This window comes from Ambystoma mexicanum, chromosome 9, assembly GCF_040938575.1.
Source record: "Ambystoma mexicanum isolate Mex_15411 chromosome 9, UKY_AmexF1_1, whole genome shotgun sequence".
NCBI classification, from domain to species: Eukaryota; Metazoa; Chordata; class Amphibia; order Caudata; family Ambystomatidae; genus Ambystoma; species Ambystoma mexicanum.
Window position 1 is genome coordinate 1313074407 of NC_090931.1, and position 25038 is coordinate 1313099444.

The 25038-nt window shown below is 48.7% G+C and overlaps 1 protein-coding gene across 2 annotated transcripts in view; it reads left to right on the top strand.

Moving 5' to 3' along the window:
• SEMA5B (semaphorin 5B) overlaps positions 1-25038 on the top strand; it is a 1093184-nt gene that overhangs the window by 570445 nt on the left and 497701 nt on the right. For both annotated transcript variants that reach the window (XM_069616686.1, XM_069616687.1), the window contains one exon: positions 11650-11695. In XM_069616686.1, coding sequence (XP_069472787.1) covers positions 11650-11695 — 46 coding nt within the window. The remainder of the gene's footprint in view (positions 1-11649; positions 11696-25038) is intronic.

A 25038-nucleotide genomic window follows, 5' to 3' on the forward strand; every position in this document is an offset into this window, starting at 1 on the left:
AACAGATTTTCACAAGCCACAGCGCTACATAATAGTTATCCCTGTGAGCTCGCCTCCAGTTCAAAGTCACAAAACAAAGCATTGTGGGTATGCAAATTAGATGAAAAGCTTGCATTTTGGCAGCATGTCCTTGTCTTGTAAGGCAGAGCTATTTTATACATAGATTTATCAACCCAAGAGAGATGGCTCTCAGGGATACTGACAGCCAATATGTCTTGGGGGCCACATGTGTGCTGTAAGTTGCCACCCTCGGCACTGAGCATTGGGTCATGATTACCAAACACCATCAATGGTATGGTGGGTTTAAAATGCAAAGAAAATCCCATTGTGCCTGTCATTTAGCAAAATATGCCATTCCAGTTTAGAAAGACATGGCTTTTTAACTTCAGTGGTCTATTTCACAGTGAAACTGTGTCACCGGTGTAGATTTTTTTAAAACGTGGCGGTTCAGCAAAAAAGTGTTCTAAATGTTGGTTGAAGGAGTGCTACAAAATATATTTTTTCAGAGACTGAAACTTTTTTCCCATGTTGGATAAAGAAAGTGTGAACACCCAACACAGATTTCTTCACTAAAAAATACTTTTCATAGGGTCACAAATATTGAAACAACTCCATAAAGTGCTATGTTAGTGCATTATAGATGGGGCAAATCCTGCAGCACTCATATGCCCCTGGCTACCGCTTAAAGCCACTTTCACTGCCTGTCTGTCTCTCAGCTACTACACTGTCCAAGCAATAGTTTTCTGAATTTAATGGGGAATTTTTACTTTCACATATTCAATATTTTACACTTTTTATTTCGACACACTTCATTTTCCACTCGTTATTTTGACCAATCACTACCCTGAATGGATTATGCAGGACCTATAAACGTATTAGAATCACAGACAGATAAAGTCTACGCAGCCCTTGCGTTCACCTACTCTCAGAAAAGAGAGCCTAAGCCACCCACTGGTCTTTCCATCAGGTACCTACTCCGAAAGATCATCTATGCTGATAGAGTGCTACAGTTCACTATCTTCTATCCCCTCTGTCACTTTTTCTTCAAAGAAGTGGCGCCTTCTATCTACCATTCTTCCAGCAATTTGCTACTTTTTTCCATTGCCCCTGTATCTACTGGCTACAGCATCACTTCATGGCTTCCTGTTTTGATATCTCTTTCTCTTGGAGACATAGTAAACTCTAGTATATCATTTATGCCATTGGGGTATATGAGTGTGGCCAACATCTCCACAACCTCTCTTTGCTCTTCCCAAAATCTTCTATATTTGCCAGGGGTGTTTTGAAGATAGGCTTTGCATGTTGTTAGAATGAGCATTTTCTAAAATGATGCCATTTTTCTTTGGACAAATTCCTATTGGAATTGGAAAAATGAAAGTTGAGGATGAAGAAATACTGATTCTTATCAAAACAATCTTAGTTCAGAAATGTGCATGTTACAAATAAAAATCACCCACCTGATTGTGGATGTTTAATCTTGGATAACTTATATCTTGGAAGTTTTACTTCCTAAAAAGCAGGCAAATACCCCCAACAAAAAAATCTGAAGTAAAAATATTCTCAAGAAATAAAAGTTAACAACTGATACACGCAAGCATGGAATCAGGACCCCTGCTTTCTCCCACAGCTGAATGCTTATCCTTGGATTGGAGGCACAAGCAGGACAGTACTATAGGAAGAAACTCTATTAGCACCCGGGCAGAGTGTGTGCAGCCAATCAGGTTCAGCGGATTGCGGGCTGAAATCTCTGTTCCACAGGCTGCCTTCCCTGCCATGGGCCGCCATCTTCTACCCACCCTTTACTTTTTTTGTTTAAACTTATCCCAGCCTCCCTCCCTAGCCCACTTACCTGATTATGGTGCCGGCATATGCAGCCGCCGGCGCAACCACTTCCCTGCTTCTCAGTTTGCGGCCACCACGCAAATGGAAGAGGGGCTCTGTATGGAGCCCCGCCTTCCATAACCATGGCGGCCATCTTGGCACAGTATTTTCATTCAATGAACGGGACACCGCGAGCATCCTGTTCTTTGAATGAAAATTACTGCTTTGGTAACCCGGGATGCTAATAGCGTTAGCAACCCGTTCCAACAGCTGGAGGGCAGTGTACCACTATAATATTATTGCTGCCCTAGTTTAAGAGCAACTTTAAGATAAACAGGTATCTTTCAATTTATTTGTTTGAAATACTGGGTGTAATGAAATAAAGATGACAAAATATCTGTTTTAGAGTTAAAACATAATTTCACTCAACTAAAAAGTACCACCCGTTGGGATGGAAAATTACTTTTTTTACTCCATAAAAATCACTTAGAAAAGGGAGGGAAATACTCCTGCTTCAAATTCGTATCTGGAACCCTGTGTGTGCAGTACATATAATTCACCTGAAATGGGGAAAGCTGAGGAATTACAACAGATTTGTAAGTAGGGGGTCAATAGGGAATGGGCAGTTGAGCAGCCCATATGGATCACTTTATAGTGCAAAAGTGTATAGTGCCATTAGAGGGCCTCAAAATGCACTGTGAGGAGAGATGAAAGGCAGGGTGAGGGGAAGGCAGAGAGCTATGAGTAGAAAGTAGAGGTGATGGGAAAAAGAAAGAGGGCCTAAGAAAATGTAACAGAGCAAAGTGGGTGGTGACTGAGTTACAAGACAGCAAGTCCTCAGATGGACATTTCTCTCCCTTTTCCCCAGGAAATGTGTGAAAAGGGAGGAGCCATGTTCCCAGACTCTCTCCCCAGTAGATAGAGAGCCCAGAGGTAGCTCGGTGGGTTGATTTCAAGGGAGGGAGAGCTTGTTTCACTGCCAGAAAAACCCAGAGTACTCCAGGCTGGGCTTTTGACACACCTTAGTCCAGGGTGACCAGGACTGGGCTCCAGAATTCAAGGCCTAACTGAAGACTGCTTGTTGCCATACACATAGATGGTGTATGACTTGAAAAGGGCTTTGCTTCCATTTGCAGGAATTATTGACCCTGGGAGGACACATTGCAGATCTCCCCGCCTTTTCCCGTCTAGGATTAGGATTTGGCTGTGCAAGGGGAAGGCAGGATAGTGTGGGGTACAAGACGACCCTGAATTGGAAGCTCTGACCCGTCCTGCCCCCCTGGGCCAGTGAGTTTTTAATTTTAAAACCCTGTTCCGGTTTTAGGTAGTGTCTGGTGACCACTTGCAGAATCCCAGCTGCCGAGTGTAGCGAGAGAGTATACATCTTCACATGTCAGTGGCGACGCTGCTCGCAGGAATGATAATTTCACCCCAAAAAAGTGATGGGCGGATGGTTTTGAATTAATCTGAACCACTGGCATTGCTCTGGGCAACCTTCCACACCACCGTTGTTTCGCCCGTCTGCCCCATTGCAAAAGGGGTCCAACCATATGCAAATCAGTCTGGTACTGCCACCAATGGTACCAGCCCAGCCCAAACTGCTAGGCCAGGTGCCCTCTGCACGGAAACACAAGCAACCTCAGACATGTTTCAGCCTTGTTGGGCCTCATCATTGATGGTTTCCTATGGCACAGAAGCGATATACCGTAATCCTCGTTAGCCCTACAAATAAACATAACAGTTCAATTGTTTGTAGTTGTTGTTATTACACTTTGGACATTTTACAGTAACATTTAACTCCGGGCCTCTACCATCCCGGGATATGGTAAACTACAACTTTTTCATTGAAAAACTTTATGCATTAACCAGTTGCGCCACAGAGGCTGGTGGGAAATGGTTTCATAGCCAGGCCTGGAATAATATAGAATGCATAGAATCACAACAGAATCCTCGCAGTTTACTGAAATGTAGGCCTGGCATCCGCTGTCAAATTGCAGTCCTTCTTCTTTGTTGGTGCCCTGTCCCCTTTTTAATTCTGAAAATCTGGTCAACCTTGGCAAAGTGAGAGAGTTACGTTATAGCACTTCTAACCTTGGGGTGGGCGGGGGACACACAGCTGTGCGGGGGACGTGAGAGTGTTGACTTTAAGGTGTATATCTACATCATACTCCGCCCCCAGCCGCACGTATATCCAAAATGGGTTAAGCCCCAACCCCACCTCTTTATTTCCGTATTCATTCAGGGTTTCTTCCTGCCTCTCCTTGGTGATCAAACTGATCCCGGCCCTGCTTGTGGGGGGTGTGGGGTGGGGGGTGTTGTTTCCTGATCCCTGAGCCCACCGGGAAGATACCGGTACCTATCCAGGGACATGCTTTTGGTCGTTAGTGGAATTTTTGTTTATTTAATGTTGTTTTGTAAGACGCCATTTTGCAGCAAAGTCTCTCCAAGGGTGTGCTGTTAGCTAAACCCGCTGAAAATGACGAGGACACGTGGTCTACTGAACTACACACGCAGCTGACGTTTTCCACAAAGGAATCTTGTGTTAAGTCTACCGGAATCGTTTATTTAAATGAAAAAAGGTTTCGAATAATTAACTTCTGCCCATCCTTTGCTCCATTTTCCTCTTTGATCATTGTGCCCGCCCCCTTCTACTCAAACTGTCAGCCGAATAATTGTCTGTTGTCCGGACCAGTGATTTATAAGCGTGAAGAGAGCTCATTGCAGGCAGTAAACACATAACTGCTACTCCCAGCTCAGGAAAGGGTAGAATACCGGTGCCGTAGGGCAGAAAAGGCAGCCGACCTTGCTCGGAGCTTTGTTTTCCACACAAGCGGAAAGCGCTCTGCCATCAATTGGACTCCCACATATTCCAGGACGGCCGCAGAGGCCGGAAGTGGCTTCAGAACTGCTCTCATCAGGTCCCAGAAGGCTGCGCGAACTCTATTGAATTCCAAAAGACTGCCGTATGTTGGCAGAGTTCTATGCCGAAATTTCACAGGCATTAAACCTTCTCGTTTTTTCAGGGGCATCCGCCAACTCACACTGCACGGCCCTGCTGCCACACTGCCCACACAGCCAGGGGTGGATTGGGAACCAAAAGAAGCCCTGGAAATAATGATCAAAGTGTCCCCTTATTACCCAGTTTTAGAAAGCCCAACCCTTTTCCTATGAGAACATGTGAAAATAAAATAGGTTATCACACAAAAGAGGCCCAGGGTGCAGAGACCTACCAGGACATGTCCAGCGTGCCCTGTAGGCCAGTCCACCCCTACCAACAGTTTACCTTTACCTGTCCGATCACCGTCTGTTCCCAAAACCCGGACGCATTGTGCGTTGCACTTCCCGCCACAATGTTTTTGTTGCGTCTGGGTTTTAGAGACGCGGTCTGGAGACTGCAATCGGTTCACAGCATGAGACGGTAACCTTTGGCTATCCAGCTGTTTTGGACAGCAACCCCCATCAGCCATACCAGGGCCGGACTTAGGGCAGGACGGCCTGGGCAACCACCTGTTGGCGTAGTGAGCGAAGGCGCGGCAGGTGACCTTTTGTTATTAAATGTGCCCGCGGCGTGCATTTAATAACAATATATGCTTTGCATCAGCACCCTATTGAGATGATTAGCTCCCCGCTCTGATGAGGGAGCGAGTCGGTTTTCATTGGAATAGTATTACAGTGATTAACTCCCTGCGAGGTGCCGGAGCGAGGAAGTAGAAAAAAAAGTGGCACTTTTGCCCCCCTCCCCTGTTGACTAGGGGCGAGCAGGAAGAGGGGGGGGGCAATTCGCCCCGGGGCGCTGCTGCCGCTACGGTCAGCCCCCTGAGCCATACCCAGTACAGTTGATGTGGAGGGATCATAGCAGTTGTAGTCCAAAACATATGGGGAGCCGCAGGTTGTAGACCCCTGCCTTGCAAGGGTTCACAGAAGTAGAAGTGACAAGAAAACTGGTGGTATTTCCGAATACCATAATTTTGCACCGATTGCTGATTATGGGTTTAGCAACCCAGGAACTCTTGCTGTGACATGCAGGTAATGCCTCCATGAATAGCGGCGGTAACGGTCCAGCCAGCGTTACTGCATGCAGTCATTTCCTCTACCCGCAGCAGAGTCCTATGGCACTCTATAATGGGGCATCAGAAAACCCATGACCACGCATGCAGAATTAGCACGTGGCATGCAGGATGTAACTGTATTCGAATTTGGGCCATATTGTATCTAATATCACCGAGCTCGTAATGAGGCCCTTCGTCCTTTGATGCAGTGGGTATTGCATGCATTAATCCCCTTCAGCTAAGGAAGAAAAAAGTGCAATCGTGTGCATGTGAAATGATTGTGTAGATAAGACATATTTACATTGAAAATGCCAATGAAAGCATCTAAAACCCAAAGAACTATTTAAGCAGCACAGAGCAGTTCTTTCTTGCATCATGGCAAGCACTGTTACTGTCTCCACTAAATACCAAGAAATGTCTAATCTAAAAATAAGTCACACTTGGCAACCTTCTTGTCATTGTTTAGTAATAATGACAAAGCTAGCTGATAGCTCTGTCATCACATTGTACATAAGAGGTAGGTTACCTTAACTGTTCTTCTCATGTTTGCTTTGGCTCCTTACCCGCCCCACTCCTCACCCAAGGCCTAATCCTACTCCTCAACCAAGGTGAATACTGGCTCCCAGGCTTACCACTGCAGCAAGGCCATTTCCAGCGCCAAGGCCCATCCTTGCCTTGCTGTTTAACGCTGCCCTCAGCTCTATAGTTCTAGATATAGAGAAACTAAACATTTGGTGACATGGCAGCTGCCCACATAAAGGTTTCAGTGGTTATGATTAACTCAGAGATTTCAATCTATCAATTCTAGTGCAAATACACACAGCTTACTCTTATAGTTTGTTTGTTTGTTTATTTTATTTATATAGCGCACCTGACCCAGAGGTATCTGGGCGCTTTTAGTAAGTTGTTGCATGTATAGGAAATACAGTATATAATGGTCATTTGTTTAGAACTGGGTTCAGTGTTGGAATTATATTTTTCATATACCTGCACATTGAAATGAGATAGTATGTTTTTTTTAAATACATAGTTAACTATGTTAATTGCTTCTATAGGACACAAGCCACCCTAAGCTGTTTCAAATCAATGTGAAGGGAGAGAAAAGAAAGGAGTGGGATGGTAGATGAGCGGGAAAAAGAGTAGGCAGTGGAAGGCAGGAAAGGGAAGGAGGCAGAATGATGTCCTGTTCTGTTAGTTGCTTTTATAGTGCTTATGCTCCCCTAAAGTCTCTTTAAAGCACTAGATGAGGATGGAAGGGATGATGGAGCAGGGTTGTCAGGAGAAGTTACATTTCTGCAAGTCTGTCTGGGCTATACGAGGGCCATTTGGTAGCTCTGTGAAGGTCTGTGTTGGGGTGTGTGCTGGTCTGTTGAGTGCTGCGTGAGTATCCTCTGACGCTTTGTGGTGCTTTTTTGTAGGCAACGGTGAGCCTGTGATATGCAGTGTAATGCTGTTCTCTTAATGCTCTGCTAAGTCAAAGTCCAGCAGAGTTGTGTAAAGCGCCCAGCTACCTTAGCACCGCACTCTAGTCTGTAAGAGAAGTTGTGGCATGGGGGCATGGCCCCGGTGTTCACTAGCATGCATGGTGCATTGGATGCATGCTACCTCTTTGATAATTCTACCCAGTGATAGAAGTGTACCAAAAAAGTAGTGGAACTGTGACCTTGGTGGGGGACAGAGTAAGAAGGAAGGGAGCAACGGGCAATACATTTTTCAAGGGTTGCAGCCATGCTGCTTCACAGCCAATTGAGTTGAAACAGATTTCAATTTAGCTGTAACTGATATCTGGTGGTAAAGTAGAGAAGCGAGCTTTAACTTCACAAAGAACAGTTGCGGAATGAGGAAAATGGTTGCAAAAAGTAGTGGAGCTGTTAAAAAATCAAAACAGTGGAACGCCGCTATGGACAGTTACGCTCACTTCGACCACTGCATTTCTAACCGGTGGAAAGTGGGGTGAGAAGGGTGCCCCACACTGTAGCCTTGTCACTGCAGCTAGACTGTGCCGGGTGTTATTCTAGGCCTTTTGCTTGTTGCGCAACACTAGGAACTGAATCGTCTCGAGGGCCCAATTAGCAAGGGCCCAATTAGCTACTTACCTCTGCCCAGCACACGGTTCGTCCCTTCTCTTCTATGAGGGCATATTGATTCTCTGCCATTGTGTCTTTCACCGGTTGCAACAGTTGTCTGATGATGTATTGGAAGAAAGTGCGTTCCCTCATGAGTAATCAATATTCCTTTTCCTTGGGCTCTACTTATGTTCTGCGTTTTTTGATACTTGAATTTTAGAAATGCGTGCTAATTCTTCCCCCTTGTTTTACTCAAAATGCACAAACTGACTTTGCAGGCCCCCAGGACCATGTGATCAATGAGCAATTCATCGTGAGATACGTTACTTGGATATCTGCATCTACGACAGACATGTGTAATGTGTTGAGTGGGGTGTAGGCTTCTCTCGCCAGAAACCCTAGGATGAGGTTTCTGGAAGATTCCTCTTAAATTGCAAATTGGTCACTTGAAAAGTGCCCTATAAAGACAGGAGGTCTGGCGGGGCTCGTCAGGTGGTTGCAGACAGTTTCTGTAAAGTGAAGATGTATCCGTCCTTTGACTGGTTTGCAACTGCTCGAAATGATGAACAAGTTTCTCTGACACTTCTTACTAGCCTTGCCATCAAATCAACTCTCAATGCATTGGTTTTCTCGACCTTGGGGCTCACATTGAAATCTAGAAGCAGGTGTTGGCTATCCTTAATGAGTATGTTGGTCCCAGTGTCATCACGTTCCTCTAATTACTGTGATTAGCCAGGCAATCACTAAATTAAGAAAAAAGAGGCCATTTCAAAATATATATGTGTAAGAATTGGTTCTCTTGAGCACCTTGAGGTAAGGTTACAAGATACATAGTGGGTATCACCCATCGGACACACCACCACAACCAGCATTCAGGCGCCAACTAACTCTCATGGAACCCTTGTCACCCACTCTCTCACGATCCCACTTTGCGTCGCACACCTATGACATCACTGTGTGCATCATCACTCATTCGCATGATGCAACATCTCGTTCCTTCACAGCACAACAGCAAACAGGATGTAACATTTTACAGTCTGGTCCTATGCTATAGTTTCAGTGAGTGGAAAGCAGCACCATTCCAAAATGGCCGCCACTGTGTTTTTTTGGGCTCGAGCAACAATGTAAGACCCTGTTTACCTCTCCAGTCTAGTTGCATGCCATAGAGAGTGAGAAGAGAAAGGCAGCACCCATTACCCCTTAGGTGCTGACACTGAGGAATGTCTGGGTGCTAGGACAGTCTGATTCTGCCTTACCTTTGAACTCCTGTGATAAGGGTGATCTTTTGTATAATTGTCATCTCAAAACATTTTTGCTGTGATCACTTCAGCTCCAACCTCGTCGCCATTCAGTTTCAGATGCTACAAAAACAATGGCAGGCTGCTATTTGCAGCAAGAGGGCTCGTCTGCAGAGCCGCATACTTTATTCCAGGCCAGCCTATGGGATCAGGATAAGAGGCCGGCCTATCTGCCTCTGCTGTTATCACCTCGAGTGAGATGTGAGATGTTAGCTTCCATTCCCTGGCTTCAGATGAGAGCTTGAGAGGAAAGTATGAGCGCGTATCCTGTGGCAGGGCGCCATGGATCATTCCTTGCACATTACAGGAAGGGTGCTGGTGGGCTGGCGCTTTGATGTGTGTGCTTTTTAGGATGTTGGCGGAATGTATACTCTGCCTGCAGCAGAGGAAAGATGTCTGTATCCTGCTTTCGGCACGCGTTTATACATGAGGAAAGCAAGAAGTTCACAGATCATTTGTGTGTGAGATTTTGGCAGGGTAAAATTATTTTCTCTAAGGTCCCATGCTCGTCAGCTTGAAAAACAAGAAGAAAAATCAGGGAGGGTCGTGGGGGGGTGGCACTGTTGAGCAGCGGTACACATGTTTACAGTTCCGTGCCTCACATTTTATAACAAGTTTTAGTGTGTTATTTTGTAGCACCTGTAATGTGCTCAGGTTTTTTTCCCCAGGGATGGTTTTGCAGCATGCAACTCAGCCCATCCATTTGAACATTACTGGATGCAGCGCTGGTAAGATAGCTCAGCAGGTTGAGCGCTCACTGCTGTGATCTGGTGTGTGTGCTCTGCAGGTCGCAGGTTCGAATTCTGACAAGGCCATGCCTTTACTCCTTCCAGGGTCGATAAATGAGTGCCAACTTCGGTTGGGTGATATTGTATGTAAAATTGTTCTATGTAAAGCGCTTTGGCGAAATCGCTATATTAATAAGACATCATTGTCGGCCATGAAAGGCTGAGGTACTGCAGTCCGTGACTTGCAGGTTGATCACTGATCTCGGCAGTGCATATGTATCGCATGTTGTGAGCCCAAATGTATACTGACCGTCTTGCGGGTGACATTGTAATTTCTGTGACATGCTATGGGAGCTGATCACCGTCCACGTGTCTTCCCTCTGCTTTATTCCATTTAATACATGGTGGGGCTTAATGCATCCTGGAAGAAAGGGGGTTGCACCCTTAACACAAACTGCATTGGCAGAGATTTGGTGCTGGGCGGATCAGATTTACTCCACGTGCAAACAGTTTCATTCCATTTGAGCAGGCCAGCCTTGCCAAGCATCCAGTGAAGCACCCTCACATGCCCCCCCGGGGTGCCACATCGCTCACAGCAACATTGGGGGGACCCACGAACATATGCGTGTCATTCCAAGCTTCTGAATCCCACCATGAACGTGCAGTGAGATGTAACCAGCATTTGTTGTTTTAATCCCGCAACCAGCGCCTTGATGCCCTTGGTTTTAGAGCGCTGCATAAATGCAAAAATAAATAAATAAAATAGTATAAAATGACATTTTTCTAACGTGGTCTACACACCTGAATAATTATTTTTACTTAGCGCCTTGATGGCCTTGGATTTAGAGTGCTTTATAAATGCAAAAAGAAAGAAATAAAATACTCAAAAATCTAATTTTTCTAACGTGGTAGACACCTGAAAAATTATATTTACTTAGTGTTGGTATTTATTTTTGTGGTCATGCAAAAAATTCCATGCTGGAAACAAAAACAACATTCACACCAGAAACCTGTTAGGCTAGAAAGAGATTGGTTAACATTTCGAGTGATGGTGCTCACCTGTGCAGAAAATTAAAATATTTATTTCTATTTTAGGAGTTTACTTGGGTGGAACCTGCCTGTGCTAGAAACCTTTCTATCTGCAGCCGCGGGTGGAGCGTGCACTGCCCCGAGTGTTCTTTCTATTTCTAGTGCAAGTCACACCTGTGCTTGAAAGTGGAAACAGGCCCTGCTGTCCTAGTACAGGGGCCTATTTAGGCCCTTAAAGGGAACATCTAGGCTTCCCACATGTGCCCCTTCTAGACACACCTTTCACCAAACCACTGTAAACATTCTGTGATCCAGCACACTTAAAATCAGCCATATTCAGGTCACTCCGAGTTTTTACAAATAGGTTTGCACAGTACGGCTGTACTTTTCTAACCATAAAATGTTTGATTTTTCAAAACGTTTTTTGTAGCTACTATTTTATACACGTTGTGGTTTTCCCATTGGAATCAGTTAATTCATTTCTGCTAATTTACTCATTTTTCTCTTGCTCATTTTGTCCATAGATAATGGTTTAGTATTTAGTATTTCCTAGAACCTTATCAATAGTGTTTAAACAGGCCTCTGCAGCTGTGTTTCTTAAGAGATTTTCGCTTCGTTAACATTCCCTCTTCTCTCTTGTTTGCTTTTTGTCTCGCAGGAATTACCTCTTCCGACTTAGCCTTTCCAATGTCTCGCTTCTACAGGTAAGGTTATTTCGCCTAAAAATATGACTTTTGACTCGCACAGAAATCTACAAACAGATTTGAAGCCGCGATATCGCACGTACGAGTAACTCTTCAAGGATCTTTCAGAAATCTAGGCAATGGAGATTGCATGCAGAAACTGCCAAAGCCTAACATACACTGTTGGCAGCTGTTCAAAATGATATATACATCCTGCAATTTACAGACATCTCTTTATTAGGGTGACTATTGTGACCAATCAAAACGGAAGAGTCCATTATTCGCTTAAAGGGCTTTCTTACTGAATCACTATAAGACATGTTTTAACATTTAAAATTGTGGACATACGAGATGGCCATACCTGGTATGTAGCCTGATTATGCCAGATTGAAACACACATTTAGGCGCTTTCTCCCATTATCTACGTGTCCCAGACCTAAGTGTTAGTGTGTTTATCTGTTGAAAGCCCCATGTAGGCGTTTCGCCCACTATCCAGGTGACCCTAATCGAGGTGCTACTGTATTTAACTGCTCTACTGTTGAAACTCCCTGCGTAGGCATTTCTCCCACTATCCCCGCGTAGGTGTTTCTCCCACTATCCAGGTGTCACAAATCAAGGTGCTACTGTATTTAATGTTTACTGCTGTACTCCCAGTTGGTTGTTTCTCTCACTATCTACATCTCTCGAATCAAGCTGCTATTGTATTTAACTGCCGAAACCCCCATTAGGCGTTCTCACACTATCCACGTGACCTAATCGAGGTGCTACTGTACCCAACTATCTATGGTTGGAATCCCCCATGTAGGCATTTCGCCCACTTTTCAGGTGTCACAAATCAAAGTGCTACTGTATTTAGCTTTTACTACTGTACTCCCAGTTAGCTATTTCTCCCATTATCAGCGTGTCTCAAATCAAGGTGCTATTGGGTTTAACTGTTGAAATCCCCCACGTAGGCGTTTCGCCCAACATCCAGGTGTCTCAAATCAAGGTGCTATTGGATTTAACTGTTAAAATCCCCCACGTAGGCGTTCCGCCCAATATCCAGGTGTATCAAATCAAGGTGCTATTGGATTTAACTATTGAAATCCCCCACGTAGGCGTTCCGCCCAATATCCAGGTGTCTCAAATCAAGGTGCTATTGGATTTAACTGTTAAAATCCCCCACGTAGGCGTTCCGCCCAATATCCAGGTGTCTCAAATCAAGATGCTATTGGATTTAACTATTGAAATCCCCCACGTAGGCGTTCCGCCCAATATCCAGGTGTCTCAACTCAAGGTGCTATTGGATTTAACTGTTGAAATCCCCCACGTAGGTGTTCCGCCCAATATCCAGGTGTCTCAAATCAAGGTGCTATTGGATTTAACTGTTGAAATCCCCCACGTAGGCATTCCGCCCAATATCCAGGTTTCTCAAATCAAGGTGCTATTGGATTTAACTGTTGAAATCGCCCACATAGGCGTTCCGCCCTATATCCAGGTGTCTCAAATCAAGGTGCTACTTTACTTAACTGCTGACAATCAAAACACTGACATTAGGCGTTCCTCCCATTATCAAGCTAATTCCAATCAAGGCACTACTGTATTGAACTGTTCTACTGTTGAAACCCACATTTACACATTTCACCGTCTTTCCAGGTGTTCCAAACCTAGGTACCACTGTACTTCACTGCCTACTACAAACCTAGGTGCTACTGTATTTAGTGTCTAGTGTTGTACCTCAGTTAGGTGTTTCTCCCACTACCCAACTATCCCAAATCTAGGTGCAACTGTGTTCAACTATTCACTGTTGTCCCCCCTCGTCCCAAATCTAGATGCTAATACATCTTACTTTCTCCTGTAGTACCCCTTGATAGGTGCGCCCCTCCCCCTCTACCCAGATATCCCAAATTCTCCGACTGCCCTGACCAGGCGCCCAAGGCCCAGCAAGTACACATATCTAGTGTTGTATCTCAGTTGGAGGTGCACCTCTCGTCAGACACATAAATCTGTTGTACCCTTCCCACAAGTTAGACACCATGCCACAAACTGGACAAATCAGAGTACCATGCTGGCGCACTTGTAGACCTGATGAGACCCACGACACCCGAGCTCAGCCACCACCAACACACAGCCCATCATCCCAACCCTGCACCTCATCAACTTGCACCCTATACATCTCACCTATCCCCATCCTCGCCAGTCCAAGCCCTGCCACCGGCTGGCTATGCTTCTCACGTAGATCCCACTCTGCTCAATTAAGGGCAGCAAGTTGGAGAGAGGAAGCAGAAAACATTGTCCCCAGGAACATACCGGACCGCCCGGTGAGTCATATAAAACAACCTTCCCACACCACCCCCGCCGCTGACCACGCTGCTCACACCTTTTCCCAACAACATAGCACCTCCAATTCTTGCTTCCCCCATCTCAGCACAGCAAGAGAAGCTCTTGCCAAACCCTCAAGCTCCACAGCCCCTCCCACTCACCCACACCTCTTGGGCTGTCGAAAGGTCAAGGAAAGGCCCAGACCAAGGCCACCTCAAGCCCCTCCTACCATCACCCATTCTCCAGCCCAGATCGCAAACCCTGCCACCAGACTATAGGCCCAATCCTCCCCACTGACACCCAACCTGGTCCTAGCCCTATTCCCTTCATCTCCCATCCCTGCTGTTCCATGTCGCCCACACAGCACCTCCCTCCTGCACAACTCACCTCTTTGCCCCTACTCACAGCGACTGTCCCCTCTCACCTAAAACCCTTCCCTGGCCACACCCTTTCCCAACCTCCGGCCACCCTGCACCCCCTCACTCCAGCTCCTCATACCCTTCACAATCCTACACCCCCAGTGCCTACAAAGACACCCCACCACCTATCATGCGTACTCGTCAATGCCTGGTCAGTCCCCAAAAATAAATTCCACATCTTTGACCTCATCATAGAAGAACACCCAGACATCGTTTTCATCACTGAGACCTGGTTTGTTGATGATTACAAGCCCATCGCGCACAAGGCCTTCCCACCTGGTTACAACCTTACTGTGGGCAACAGATTGTGAAGGGGTGGAGGGTTTGCGATACTACGCAAACACCAATTCCCACTAATTATTAGGGACACCTCAACCTACACCACAGACTACAAATCTCTCATGGTAAAATTACAACTCTCACCCTCCACCTCACACAGATTCCTACTCCTCTACAGACCCCCTGGCTACAACAAAATACACTCTGCGAAGTGCTGGCCACCAATCTCCATCCAACACTTACAATCTTAGTGGATTTCAACATTTGGTTCGACTCGTCCTCAAACCCTATCACCTGATCACTCACAGACAATCTAAAATCCCTCAACCTGACACAATACATCTCCACACCCACCCACAAGGGCGGTTACACCCTCAAGGCTATATTCAGCAATACAAACATATCTACCCTGACCCCTCGCTCCCTATCATGGACTGATCACTCAGCAATTTACTTTGCTATACCACTGACCACAGCGGCCCGCGGTCAAGGCCATGCATGACCACCACCAACCCCCACTCCTCTCATTCCACTATGGAATTAAGTCGTTATTACCCCAGATCTAGCAAAGTCCCTCCTGAACTCTCTCCCTACACTTTCCATCCAGGAAAGTCCACCACCGATCAAAATCTTTCACCTCTGGCTTTCAAACGCCCTTACACCCCTCACTCCAACAAAAAGGAACTCTGAGATCAGGACCCACACCCAGGTGGTTCACCATCAACCTCATCTCACTAAAAACCCTCAAGCACTGTCTTGAACAGACCTGGAGAACCATCCCTATGGCTCAGAACAAAACCGCCCTAGCAAGAATAACCAGAGCATACAGTTTGGAAATCAGAAAAACGAAGAAAACATTCTATGGGAACAGGATCCTAAATGCTCAAAACCCGAGCAAAGAACTGCATAGAATCATCTCTGAATTCAACTCCCGGCCTGCTCAAGCCCCCCACCCACCCATCTCCCAGGCCCTTTGTGACACCTTATCATTACACTTTTACACTTCCACAGTGTCGCTATTGGTAGACACTCCGCCATCATCTCTAAATTGAAACACATGCCCCTGACCCCTGCCCACCCACATGCTGACCCTTGTCAAACCACCCCCTCGATACCAACCTTTAACTCTTTCGCTGCCATTTCACACCAGGAGTTCCTCTCGCTCCTAGCACAAAACCACCCATCAGGCCGTGAGGACCCATACCTGCCCACGCTCCTCAAAAACATCCTAGCCTCAACCTGTGCAGGCAGTATCGCACGCTGTATCCTCAACCACTCACTTACATCAGGATCTTTCCCGGAAGCCCTAAAAACCTCCTACATCAAACGCATCCTCAAAAAACCTACACTCGGCCCACTCTTGCCCCAGAACTACCGGCTAGTCTCCAATACATGCTTCATGCCCAAATTCATGGACCGCACAGTATACAAGCAGCTTGGCCTATTCACTGATGCCAACAACCCCCTGACCCTGCATAATTGGGCGTCAGGACGCTCAGAGGAACAGAATCCTCCCTAGTGTCCATCTGGGATGACCTAAAAAGAACAGTTGACGCAGAAGCCTGCACTGTACTGATCTTCCTTGACCTCTCTGCAGCCTTCGATACCATTGATCACACTACTAGGCAGGCTACAAACACTAGGAATCAAAGACACAGCCCTCTCATGGATCGCCTCTTTCATCTCTAATCGCTCACAAAATATGCTCCTCCACCCGTTCACTATAAGTCCTCAATTGGCTCCTGATTGGTTGATTCACTACCTTTAAAGCCATGTGCGTCACCCACCGGGCCATCCACAACACCACCCTGGAATTCCTTCAAGACATAATCCAGCACTACCACCCCTCAAGGAGTCTCAGATCTTGAATAGCATATCGCCTAGTGGTCTCACTTTATAACTCGTCCAGGCTGGGTGGATCCTCGTTCTCCGTCCAAGCACCGATCATCTGGAACTCCCTACCCCTACACATTTGCAATATTGAAAATCACCTGAAATTCAGAAAGGCCCTTAAAACATGGCTTTTCCCAGCCTCCTCTTGAAACCCTCCACCTCCCTAAACTATATCACCAAACCCAAACACAACAACATTCCTATCCGCCAATCACAGCACAAATTCCGGCAGCGTTTGCAATGGCTCACCGTGGAAAACTATTGCCCCCCCACATGCACAACAACACTCCTACCCATCAATACGGTAGGGATCCCGGCAGCGTTCACGGAGGCATACCGCAATGCACCTTGGTCCTCCCAAGAAAAATAACACTTCTACCCACCAATAACTCACGAATGCCAGCAGCTTTTGCAGAGACAGTCCACAACAAACGTTTGCCCTCCCTGTATTTCTCCCTCACCCCTATTGTCCTCCCTCATGCCCCGTGCCCTTTCCGTCCGGGACCCATCCTCACTGCTCAGACTTTGGTTCCAGGGAGACCACGAATAGCAAGAACAGCCATCCGCATTGGACAAAGAAAAAGAAGACTACAGCCGAACTCCAAGCATACGGTACGCATACCTTACAACACGTCTGTGGACACAGGGCCACCCATCCATGCACCATAGAATGCAGCTGTGGCTATGCCATTCCGGTCTAGCAGCACACACAGCCGTCCACACTGAAACTTCTGACTTACCTCAACACCTTTGCTACTAGTATAGAGCGACAACCAACGAAAATAAAATTCAGTCTAGCTGGCACACATCGAATCTTTTGCAATAGCTCTCTATACTAAACCACCAACAGCGCCCACCCACGTGGCATAATTTTGGGCTGCTTACTGGAGGCTAGCCCGCCACCTATGTCCTAATCTGGCAAAAATGCACACAAGCATCTCTTAATCTAAACGCTTGAAACCTCCTACACATGGACCACCGAGGTGGTTCCAACCACAAAGCGCATTGAGGCCATACAAATGGGGTCAGAGCGCTATATAAATAATGAATACAAAACAATACAACACAATAGATTATGATTTTCCCATAATGCTCTTTGCTTCCAGGCAAATCGCCAGGAGTGGGTTCGATGAAGAGATACACTGTTGCGTAACCTGGCCGGGCCATGCCCCTTGGCCTGCCCCCTCCTTCGCACAGCCCCACCCCTCCAAAGATGGGACAGTTCCCCCAGTACATTTTTCCCATTTCCAGCAATGTGTACATTACATTTTCCCAGCTACCTGTTACCGTCTTCTTCAGGATAGGAGGTAAATTCTGAGACCCTTCCTATTTAGGACGAGGCTGATTCTTCTCGAGGTTTAAGTCATGGGTAAGTCAGAGTTACTCATACTAACCTCCTAATGAATCAGCCCTGTTTTCTTAAATGGCCGCGTTCAGGCAACCACGGGCTCTGGGAGAAACAAAGCCGCTTGTGTGCCCGATAGCTGGCGTAGTCCTAGATAAAACAACTCAAAGAAAGGCTTTGCTGATTGAAGCCTTTTCATGTCTCGTCCATCACTGCCTCTGGCTTTTCTTGGCCCCTAGTGGGGCCGGTAGAATTTCCATGAATATATTGAAACCAAGAAAGGACTTGCAGCTATTTGCGGGAGTTGCTAAGGTCTCAGACGCACCCTCCAGGTTTAAGGTCTCTCTCTGGTATGGCATAGGGTATTTTGGTCCACTTTTCACAGATTACAGATTTTCTTTCTTTCTGTTCTCCTTTAAAAGCAAGAGGTGTATTTCCTGGAGCAGTGCCTGGGATCCCAGCACGCGTGTGCATCCCAAGGGCGTGTAAGGAAGAGGGCTTCTCCGGCGATGGTGTATTGTACATTTAGATTAACTTTGCTGCATAGTTCTCGAATATATATATATATATATATGTATATATATATATATACATATATATATATATATATATGAAGTTGCCTCGTACCATAGTATAAGGCTGTCGGAGTGCACTCCAGAAAACGAACCCACATGGTGATTCCACACTGGACCCAGAGTAGCAAAAGACCAGCAGTCCTTCAAACGTCCAAAATATTCTTTTAAGGAAATGCCATGGACAAAAGAGAAAGTGCGCGGACAACGATGCGTTTCGCGGCAAAGCTAATCGCTTGATCACGTCTTATATATAGGTACTAACATTCCATAATTTAATTCAGGCAAATCCGAGACAAGTTAAGACTGTCATACCTAGGGGTGGGCACAGTTACTGCTGGTGATGCAGAATGGGCGACATTTGCCTCTACTGTTTGTGATTGGATGATTTCATCTTCATTTTGACACTTTTGGGGGAATTTTGTTTTTAGGCTGGTTTAGGCAGACAAATTATTCGGCCAGTTTGAGGGCCGAAATGTTTCACGGGCCGTAACTGGGCAAAATATTCACCTCACAAAGGAAAACCACAGCATATGTCGAAGCGGGTGCATTTCGGTAGGAATTTTCCACGGATCACGCTGAACGAGGTTCTGCCATTTTGCCCACCCCTAGTAATGACTGTACATGGGAAGAGGGAACTCCAAGACTCCAGGGCACTTTGTTCAGTACCAAAGTGAACTAAGACATCCGCTCCCAGAATTCCTTTGTTAAATAAAGTCGCGTGACAATTTCCTGATCCAGGTATAAACAGGAATTGCAACCTTCGGCCCTCCAGGTGTTTTGGACTACAACTGGCATCAGGGAATGTTATTCAATGGTGAGGGATCATGGGCGTTGCAGTCCAAAACATCTTGAGTGCCGCAACTTGCAGACCTGCTAGAGCAGGGTTGTACAACTCTAGCCCTCGAGGGCCAGAATCCTGACAGGTTTTCAGGATATCCCTCATGAATATTCAGGAGCTAAAATGTGCACGCATTTAGAACTATTGTATGCAAATTTATCTCATGAATATTCATGAGGGTTATCCTGAACATCCAACATGATCCGGCCCAAGACCTGGAGTTTGCAACCCTGTGCTAGAGCAATCAAAAACGGACCATGTGGGTCAATCTAGTATCGACGTTCATATACCTGGGTGTTTTGCGTCGCTGTTCAGAGCCAAGCCCCGCTTGTCCGCACTGAACCAAAATGGAGGCCGATACTTACTGCTGGTATTCATAGACCATGTCCTTAATGCCTGCAGCAACTCGCGCGTGTGACAGTGCTCTTCGTATTTCACGTTGACGTATCTAGTTAGGAGGGCTCCCTTGGCCACCAGTGAGAGCAATACCATATTTCTGCTTCTTTTATGATGGGGATTTATTGGGATTGTTTATTTATGATTTCCGGCGCGCTGCGTAAGCAGGTGGCGGCAAGTAGATTTAGGCGCCAAAGACATGACACCTTTATTAGGCTCTCCGCATCGTAGATCATGGGGGTGTACAAGCGTAGTTCCTGTAGATCGGAGGGGTACCAAGTGTTCAGTAAATCTAAAGTGAATCTGGAGAAATGCTGTCAAGCACATTAAGAGCATATTGGCCCATCCATTCATTATTATTAAAAAAAAACAGACATTTTGAGCCCTTGCCATGTTTCACCTTCGCACCGTGGGGACCTGTGGCGGACAGTCCTCGGTTGCAACCACAGTTTTGTGCTCCGCTTCAGCCCGTCAGACAGAATTTAGAAATGAGATGTAAAATACGGAAGCCTGCAACATCTGCATACAATCCTCTGCATAATGTTCTTACGACAGTCTTGTTGTGACATCACTACTCACTTGTATTTAGAATATGACATACTTCTTAACTCAGACCCAGCACACAGTGTGAAAGGCAGTCTCCTGAGCAGAATGCCTGCTGCCAGAGCCAGCCAACAGTGTGAAAGGCAGTCTCCTGAGCAGAATGCCTGCTGCCAGAGCCAGCCAACAGTGTGAAAGGCAGTCTCCTGAGCAGAATGCCGGCTGCCAGAGCCAGCCAACAGTGTGAAAGGCAGTCTCCTGAGCAGAATGCCGGCTGCCAGAGCCGCACACAGTGTGAAAGGCAGCCCTCCTGAGCAGAATGCCGGCTGCCAGAGCCAGCCAACAGTGTGAAAGGCAGCCCCCTGAGCAGAATGCCTGCTGCCAGAGCCAGCCAACAGTGTGAAAGGCAGCCCCCTGAGCAGAATGCCTGCTGCCAGAGCCAGCCAACAGTGTGAAAGGCAGCCCCATGAGCAGAATGCCTGCTGCCAGAGCCAGCCAACAGTGTGAAAGGCAGCCCCCCTGAGCAGAATGCCTGCTGCTAGAGCCGGCACACAGTGTGAAAGGCAGCCCCCCTGAGCAGAATGCCTGCTGCTAGAGCCGGCACACAGTGTGAAAGGCAGCCCCCTGAGCAGAATGCCTGCTGCCAGAGCCAGCCAACAGTGTGAAAGGCAGTCTCCTGAGCAGAATGCCTGCTGCCAGAGCCAGCCAACAGTGTGAAAGGCAGTCTCCTGTGCAGAATGCCTGCTGCCAGAGCCGGCACACAGTGTGAAGGGCAGTCTCCTGAGCAGAATGCCTGCTGCCAGAGCCAGCCAACAGTGTGAAAGGAAGCCCCCCTGAGCAGAATGCCTGCTGCCAGAGCCGGCACACAGTGTGAAAGGCAGTCTCCTGAGCAGAATGCCTGCTGCCAGAGCCGGCACACAGTGTGAAAGGCAGCCCCCCTGAGCAGAATGCCTGCTGCCAGAGCCGGCACACAGTGTGAAAGGCAGCCCCCTGAGCAGAATGCCTCCAGCCAGACCCAGCACACAGTGTGAAAGGCAGTCTCCTGAGAAGAATGCCTGCTGCCAGAGCCGCACACAGTGTGAAAGGCAGTCTCCTGAGCAGAATGCCTGCTGTCAGAGCCGCACACAGTGTGAAAGGCAGTCTCCTGAGCAGAATGCCGGCTGCCAGAGCCGGCACACAGTGTGAAAGGCAGCCCACTGAGCAGAATGCCTGCTGCCAGAGACGGCACACAGTGTGAAAGGCAGCCCCCCTGAGCAGAATGCCTGCTGCCAGAGCCAGCCAACAGTGTGAAAGGCAGCCCCCTGAACAGAATGCCTGCTGCCAGAGCCAGCCAACAGTGTGAAAGGCAGTCTCCTGAGCAGAATGCCTGCTGCCAGAGCCAGCCAACAGTGTGAAAGGCAGCCCACTGAGCAGAATGCCTGCTGCCAGAGCCGGCACACAGTGTGAAAGGCAGCCCCCCCGAGCAGAATGCCTGCTGCCAGAGCCAGCCAACAGTGTGAAAGGCAGCCCACTGAGCAGAATGCCTGCTGCCAGAGCCGGCACACAGTGTGAAAGGCAGCCCCCTGAGCAGAATGCCTGCTGCCAGAGCCAGCCAACAGTGTGAAAGGCAGCCCCCTGAGCAGAATGCCTGCTGCCAGACCCAGCACACAGTGTGAAAGGCAGTCTCCTGAGCAGAATGCCTGCTGCCAGAGCCAGCCAACAGTGTGAAAGGCAGCCCACTGAGCAGAATGCCTGCTGCCAGAGCCGGCACACAGTGTGAAAGGCAGCCCACTGAGCAGAATGCCTGCTGCCAGAGCCGGCACACAGTGTGAAAGGCAGCCTCCCTGAGCAGAATGCCTGCTGCCAGAGCCAGCCAACAGTGTGAAAGGCAGCCCCCTGAGCAGAATGCCTGCTGCCAGAGCCAGCCAACAGTGTGAAAGGCAGTCTCCTGAGCAGAATGCCTGCTGCCAGAGCCAGCCAACAGTGTGAAAGGCAGCCCCCCTGAGCAGAATGCCTGCTGCCAGAGCCGGCACACAGTGTGAAAGGCAGCCCCCCTGAGCAGAATGCCTGCTGCCAGAGCCAGCCAACAGTGTGAAAGGCAGCCCACTGAGCAGAATGCCTGCTGCCAGAGCCGGCACACAGTGTGAAAGGCAGCCCCCTGAGCAGAATGCCTGCTGCCAGAGCCAGCCAACAGTGTGAAAGGCAGCCCCCTGAGCAGAATGCCTGCTGCCAGACCCAGCACACAGTGTGAAAGGCAGTCTCCTGAGCAGAATGCCTGCTGCCAGAGCCAGCCAACAGTGTGAAAGGCAGCCCACTGAGCAGAATGCCTGCTGCCAGAGCCGGCACACAGTGTGAAAGGCAGCCCCCCTGAGCAGAATGCCTGCTGCCAGAGCCAGCCAACAGTGTGAAAGGCAGCCCACTGAGCAGAATGCCTGCTGCCAGAGCCGGCACACAGTGTGAAAGGCAGCCCCCTGAGCAGAATGCCTGCTGCCAGAGCCAGCCAACAGTGTGAAAGGCAGCCCCCTGAGCAGAATGCCTGCTGCCAGAGCCAGCCAACAGTGTGAAAGGCAGTCTCCTGAGCAGAATGCCTGCTGCCAGAGCCAGCCAACAGTGTGAAAGGCAGCCTCCTGAGCAGAATGCCTGCTGCCAGAGCCGCACACAGTGTGAAAGGCAGTCTCCTGAGCAGAATGCTGGCTGCCAGAGCCGGCACACAGTGTGAAAGGCATTCTCCTGAGCAGAATGCTGGCTGCCAGAGCTGGCACACAGTGTGAAAGGCAGCTCCCTGAGCAGAATGCTGGCTGCCAGAGCCGCACACAGTGTGAAAGGCAGCCCCCTGAGCAGAATGCCTGCTGCCAGAGCCAGCCAACAGTGTGAAAGGCAGTCTCCTGAGCAGAATGCCTGCTGCCATAGCCAGCCAACAGTGTGAAAGGCAGCCCACTGAGCAGAATGCCTGCTGCCAGAGCCGGCACACAGTGTGAAAGGCAGCCCCCTGAGCAGAATGCCTGCTGCCAGAGCCAGCCAACAGTGTGAAAGGCAGTCTCCTGAGCAGAATGCCTGCTGCCAGAGCCAGCCAACAGTGTGAAAGGCAGCCCCCTGAGCAGAATGCCTGCTGCCAGAGCCAGCCAACAGTGTGAAAGGCAGTCTCCTGAGCAGAATGCCTGCTGCCAGAGCCAGCCAACAGTGTGAAAGGCAGCCTCCTGAGCAGAATGCATGCTGCCAGAGCCAGCCAACAGTGTGAAAGGCAGTCTCCTGAGCAGAATGCCTGCTGCCAGAGCCAGCCAACAGTGTGAAAGGCAGTCTCCTGAGCAGAATGCCTGCTGCCAGAGCCAGCCAACAGTGTGAAAGGCAGTCTCCTGAGCAGAATGCCTGCTGCCAGAGCCAGCCAACAGTGTGAAAGGCAGCCTCCTGAGCAGAATGCATGCTGCCAGAGCCAGCCAACAGTGTGAAAGGCAGTCTCCTGAGCAGAATGCCTGCTGCCAGAGCCGCACACAGTGTGAAAGGCAGTCTCCTGAGCAGAATGCCTGCTGCCAGAGCCAGCCAACAGTGTGAAAGGCAGCCCCCTGAGCAGAATGCCTGCTGCCAGAGCCAGCCAACAGTGTGAAAGGCAGTCTCCTGAGCAGAATGCCTGCTGGCAGAGCCAGCCAACAGTGTGAAAGGCAGCCCCCTGAGCAGAATGCCTGCTGCCAGAGCCGCACACAGTGTGAAAGGCAGTCTCCTGAGCAGAATGCTGGCTGCCAGAGCCGGCACACAGTGTGAAAGGCAGTCTCCTGAGCAGAATGCTGGCTGCCAGAGCCGGCACACAGTGTGAAAGGCAGCCCCCTGAGCAGAATGCCTGCTGCCAGAGCCAGCCAACAGTGTGAAAGGCAGTCTCATGAGCAGAATGCCTGCTGCCAGAGCCAGCCAACAGTGTGAAAGGCAGCCCACTGAGCAGAATGCCTGCTGCCAGAGCCGGCACACAGTGTGAAAGGCAGCCCCCTGAGCAGAATGCCTGCTGCCAGAGCCAGCCAACAGTGTGAAAGGCAGCCCACTGAGCAGAATGCCTGCTGCCAGAGCCGGCACACAGTGTGAAAGGCAGCTCCCTGAGCAGAATGCGTGCTGCCAGAGCCAGCCAACAGTGTGAAAGGCAGTCTCCTGAGCAGAATGCCTGCTGACAGAGCCAGCCAACAGTGTGAAAGGCAGCCCCCTGAGCAGAATGCCTGCTGCCAGAGCCGGCACACAGTGTGAAAGGCAGCCCCCTGATCAGAATGCCGGCTGCCAGAGCCAGCCAACAGTGTGAAAGGCAGTCTCCTGAGCAGAATGCCTGCTGCCAGACCCAGCACACAGTGTGAAAGGCAGCCCCCTGAGCAGAATGCGTGCTGCCAGACACGGCACACAGTGTGAAAGGCAGCTCCCTGAGCAGAATGCCTGCTGCCAGAGCCGGCACACAGTGTGAAAGGCAGTCTCCTGAGCAGAATGCCTGCTGCCAGAGCCGCACATAGTGTGAAAGGCAGCCCCCCTGAGCAGAATGCCTGCTGCCAGAGCCGGCACACAGTGTGAAAGGCAGCTCCCTGAGCAGAATGCCTGCTGCCAGAGCCGGTACACAGTGTGAAAGGCAGCCCCCTGAGCAGAATGCCTGCTGCCAGAGCCAGCCAACAGTGTGAAAGGCAGCCCCCTGAGCAGAATGCCTGCTGCCAGAGCCAGCCAACAGTGTGAAAGGCAGCCCCCTGAGCAGAATGCTGGCTGCCAGAGCCGCACACAGTGTGAAAGGCAGCCCCCTGAGCAGAATGCCTGCTGCCAGAGCCAGCCAACAGTGTGAAAGG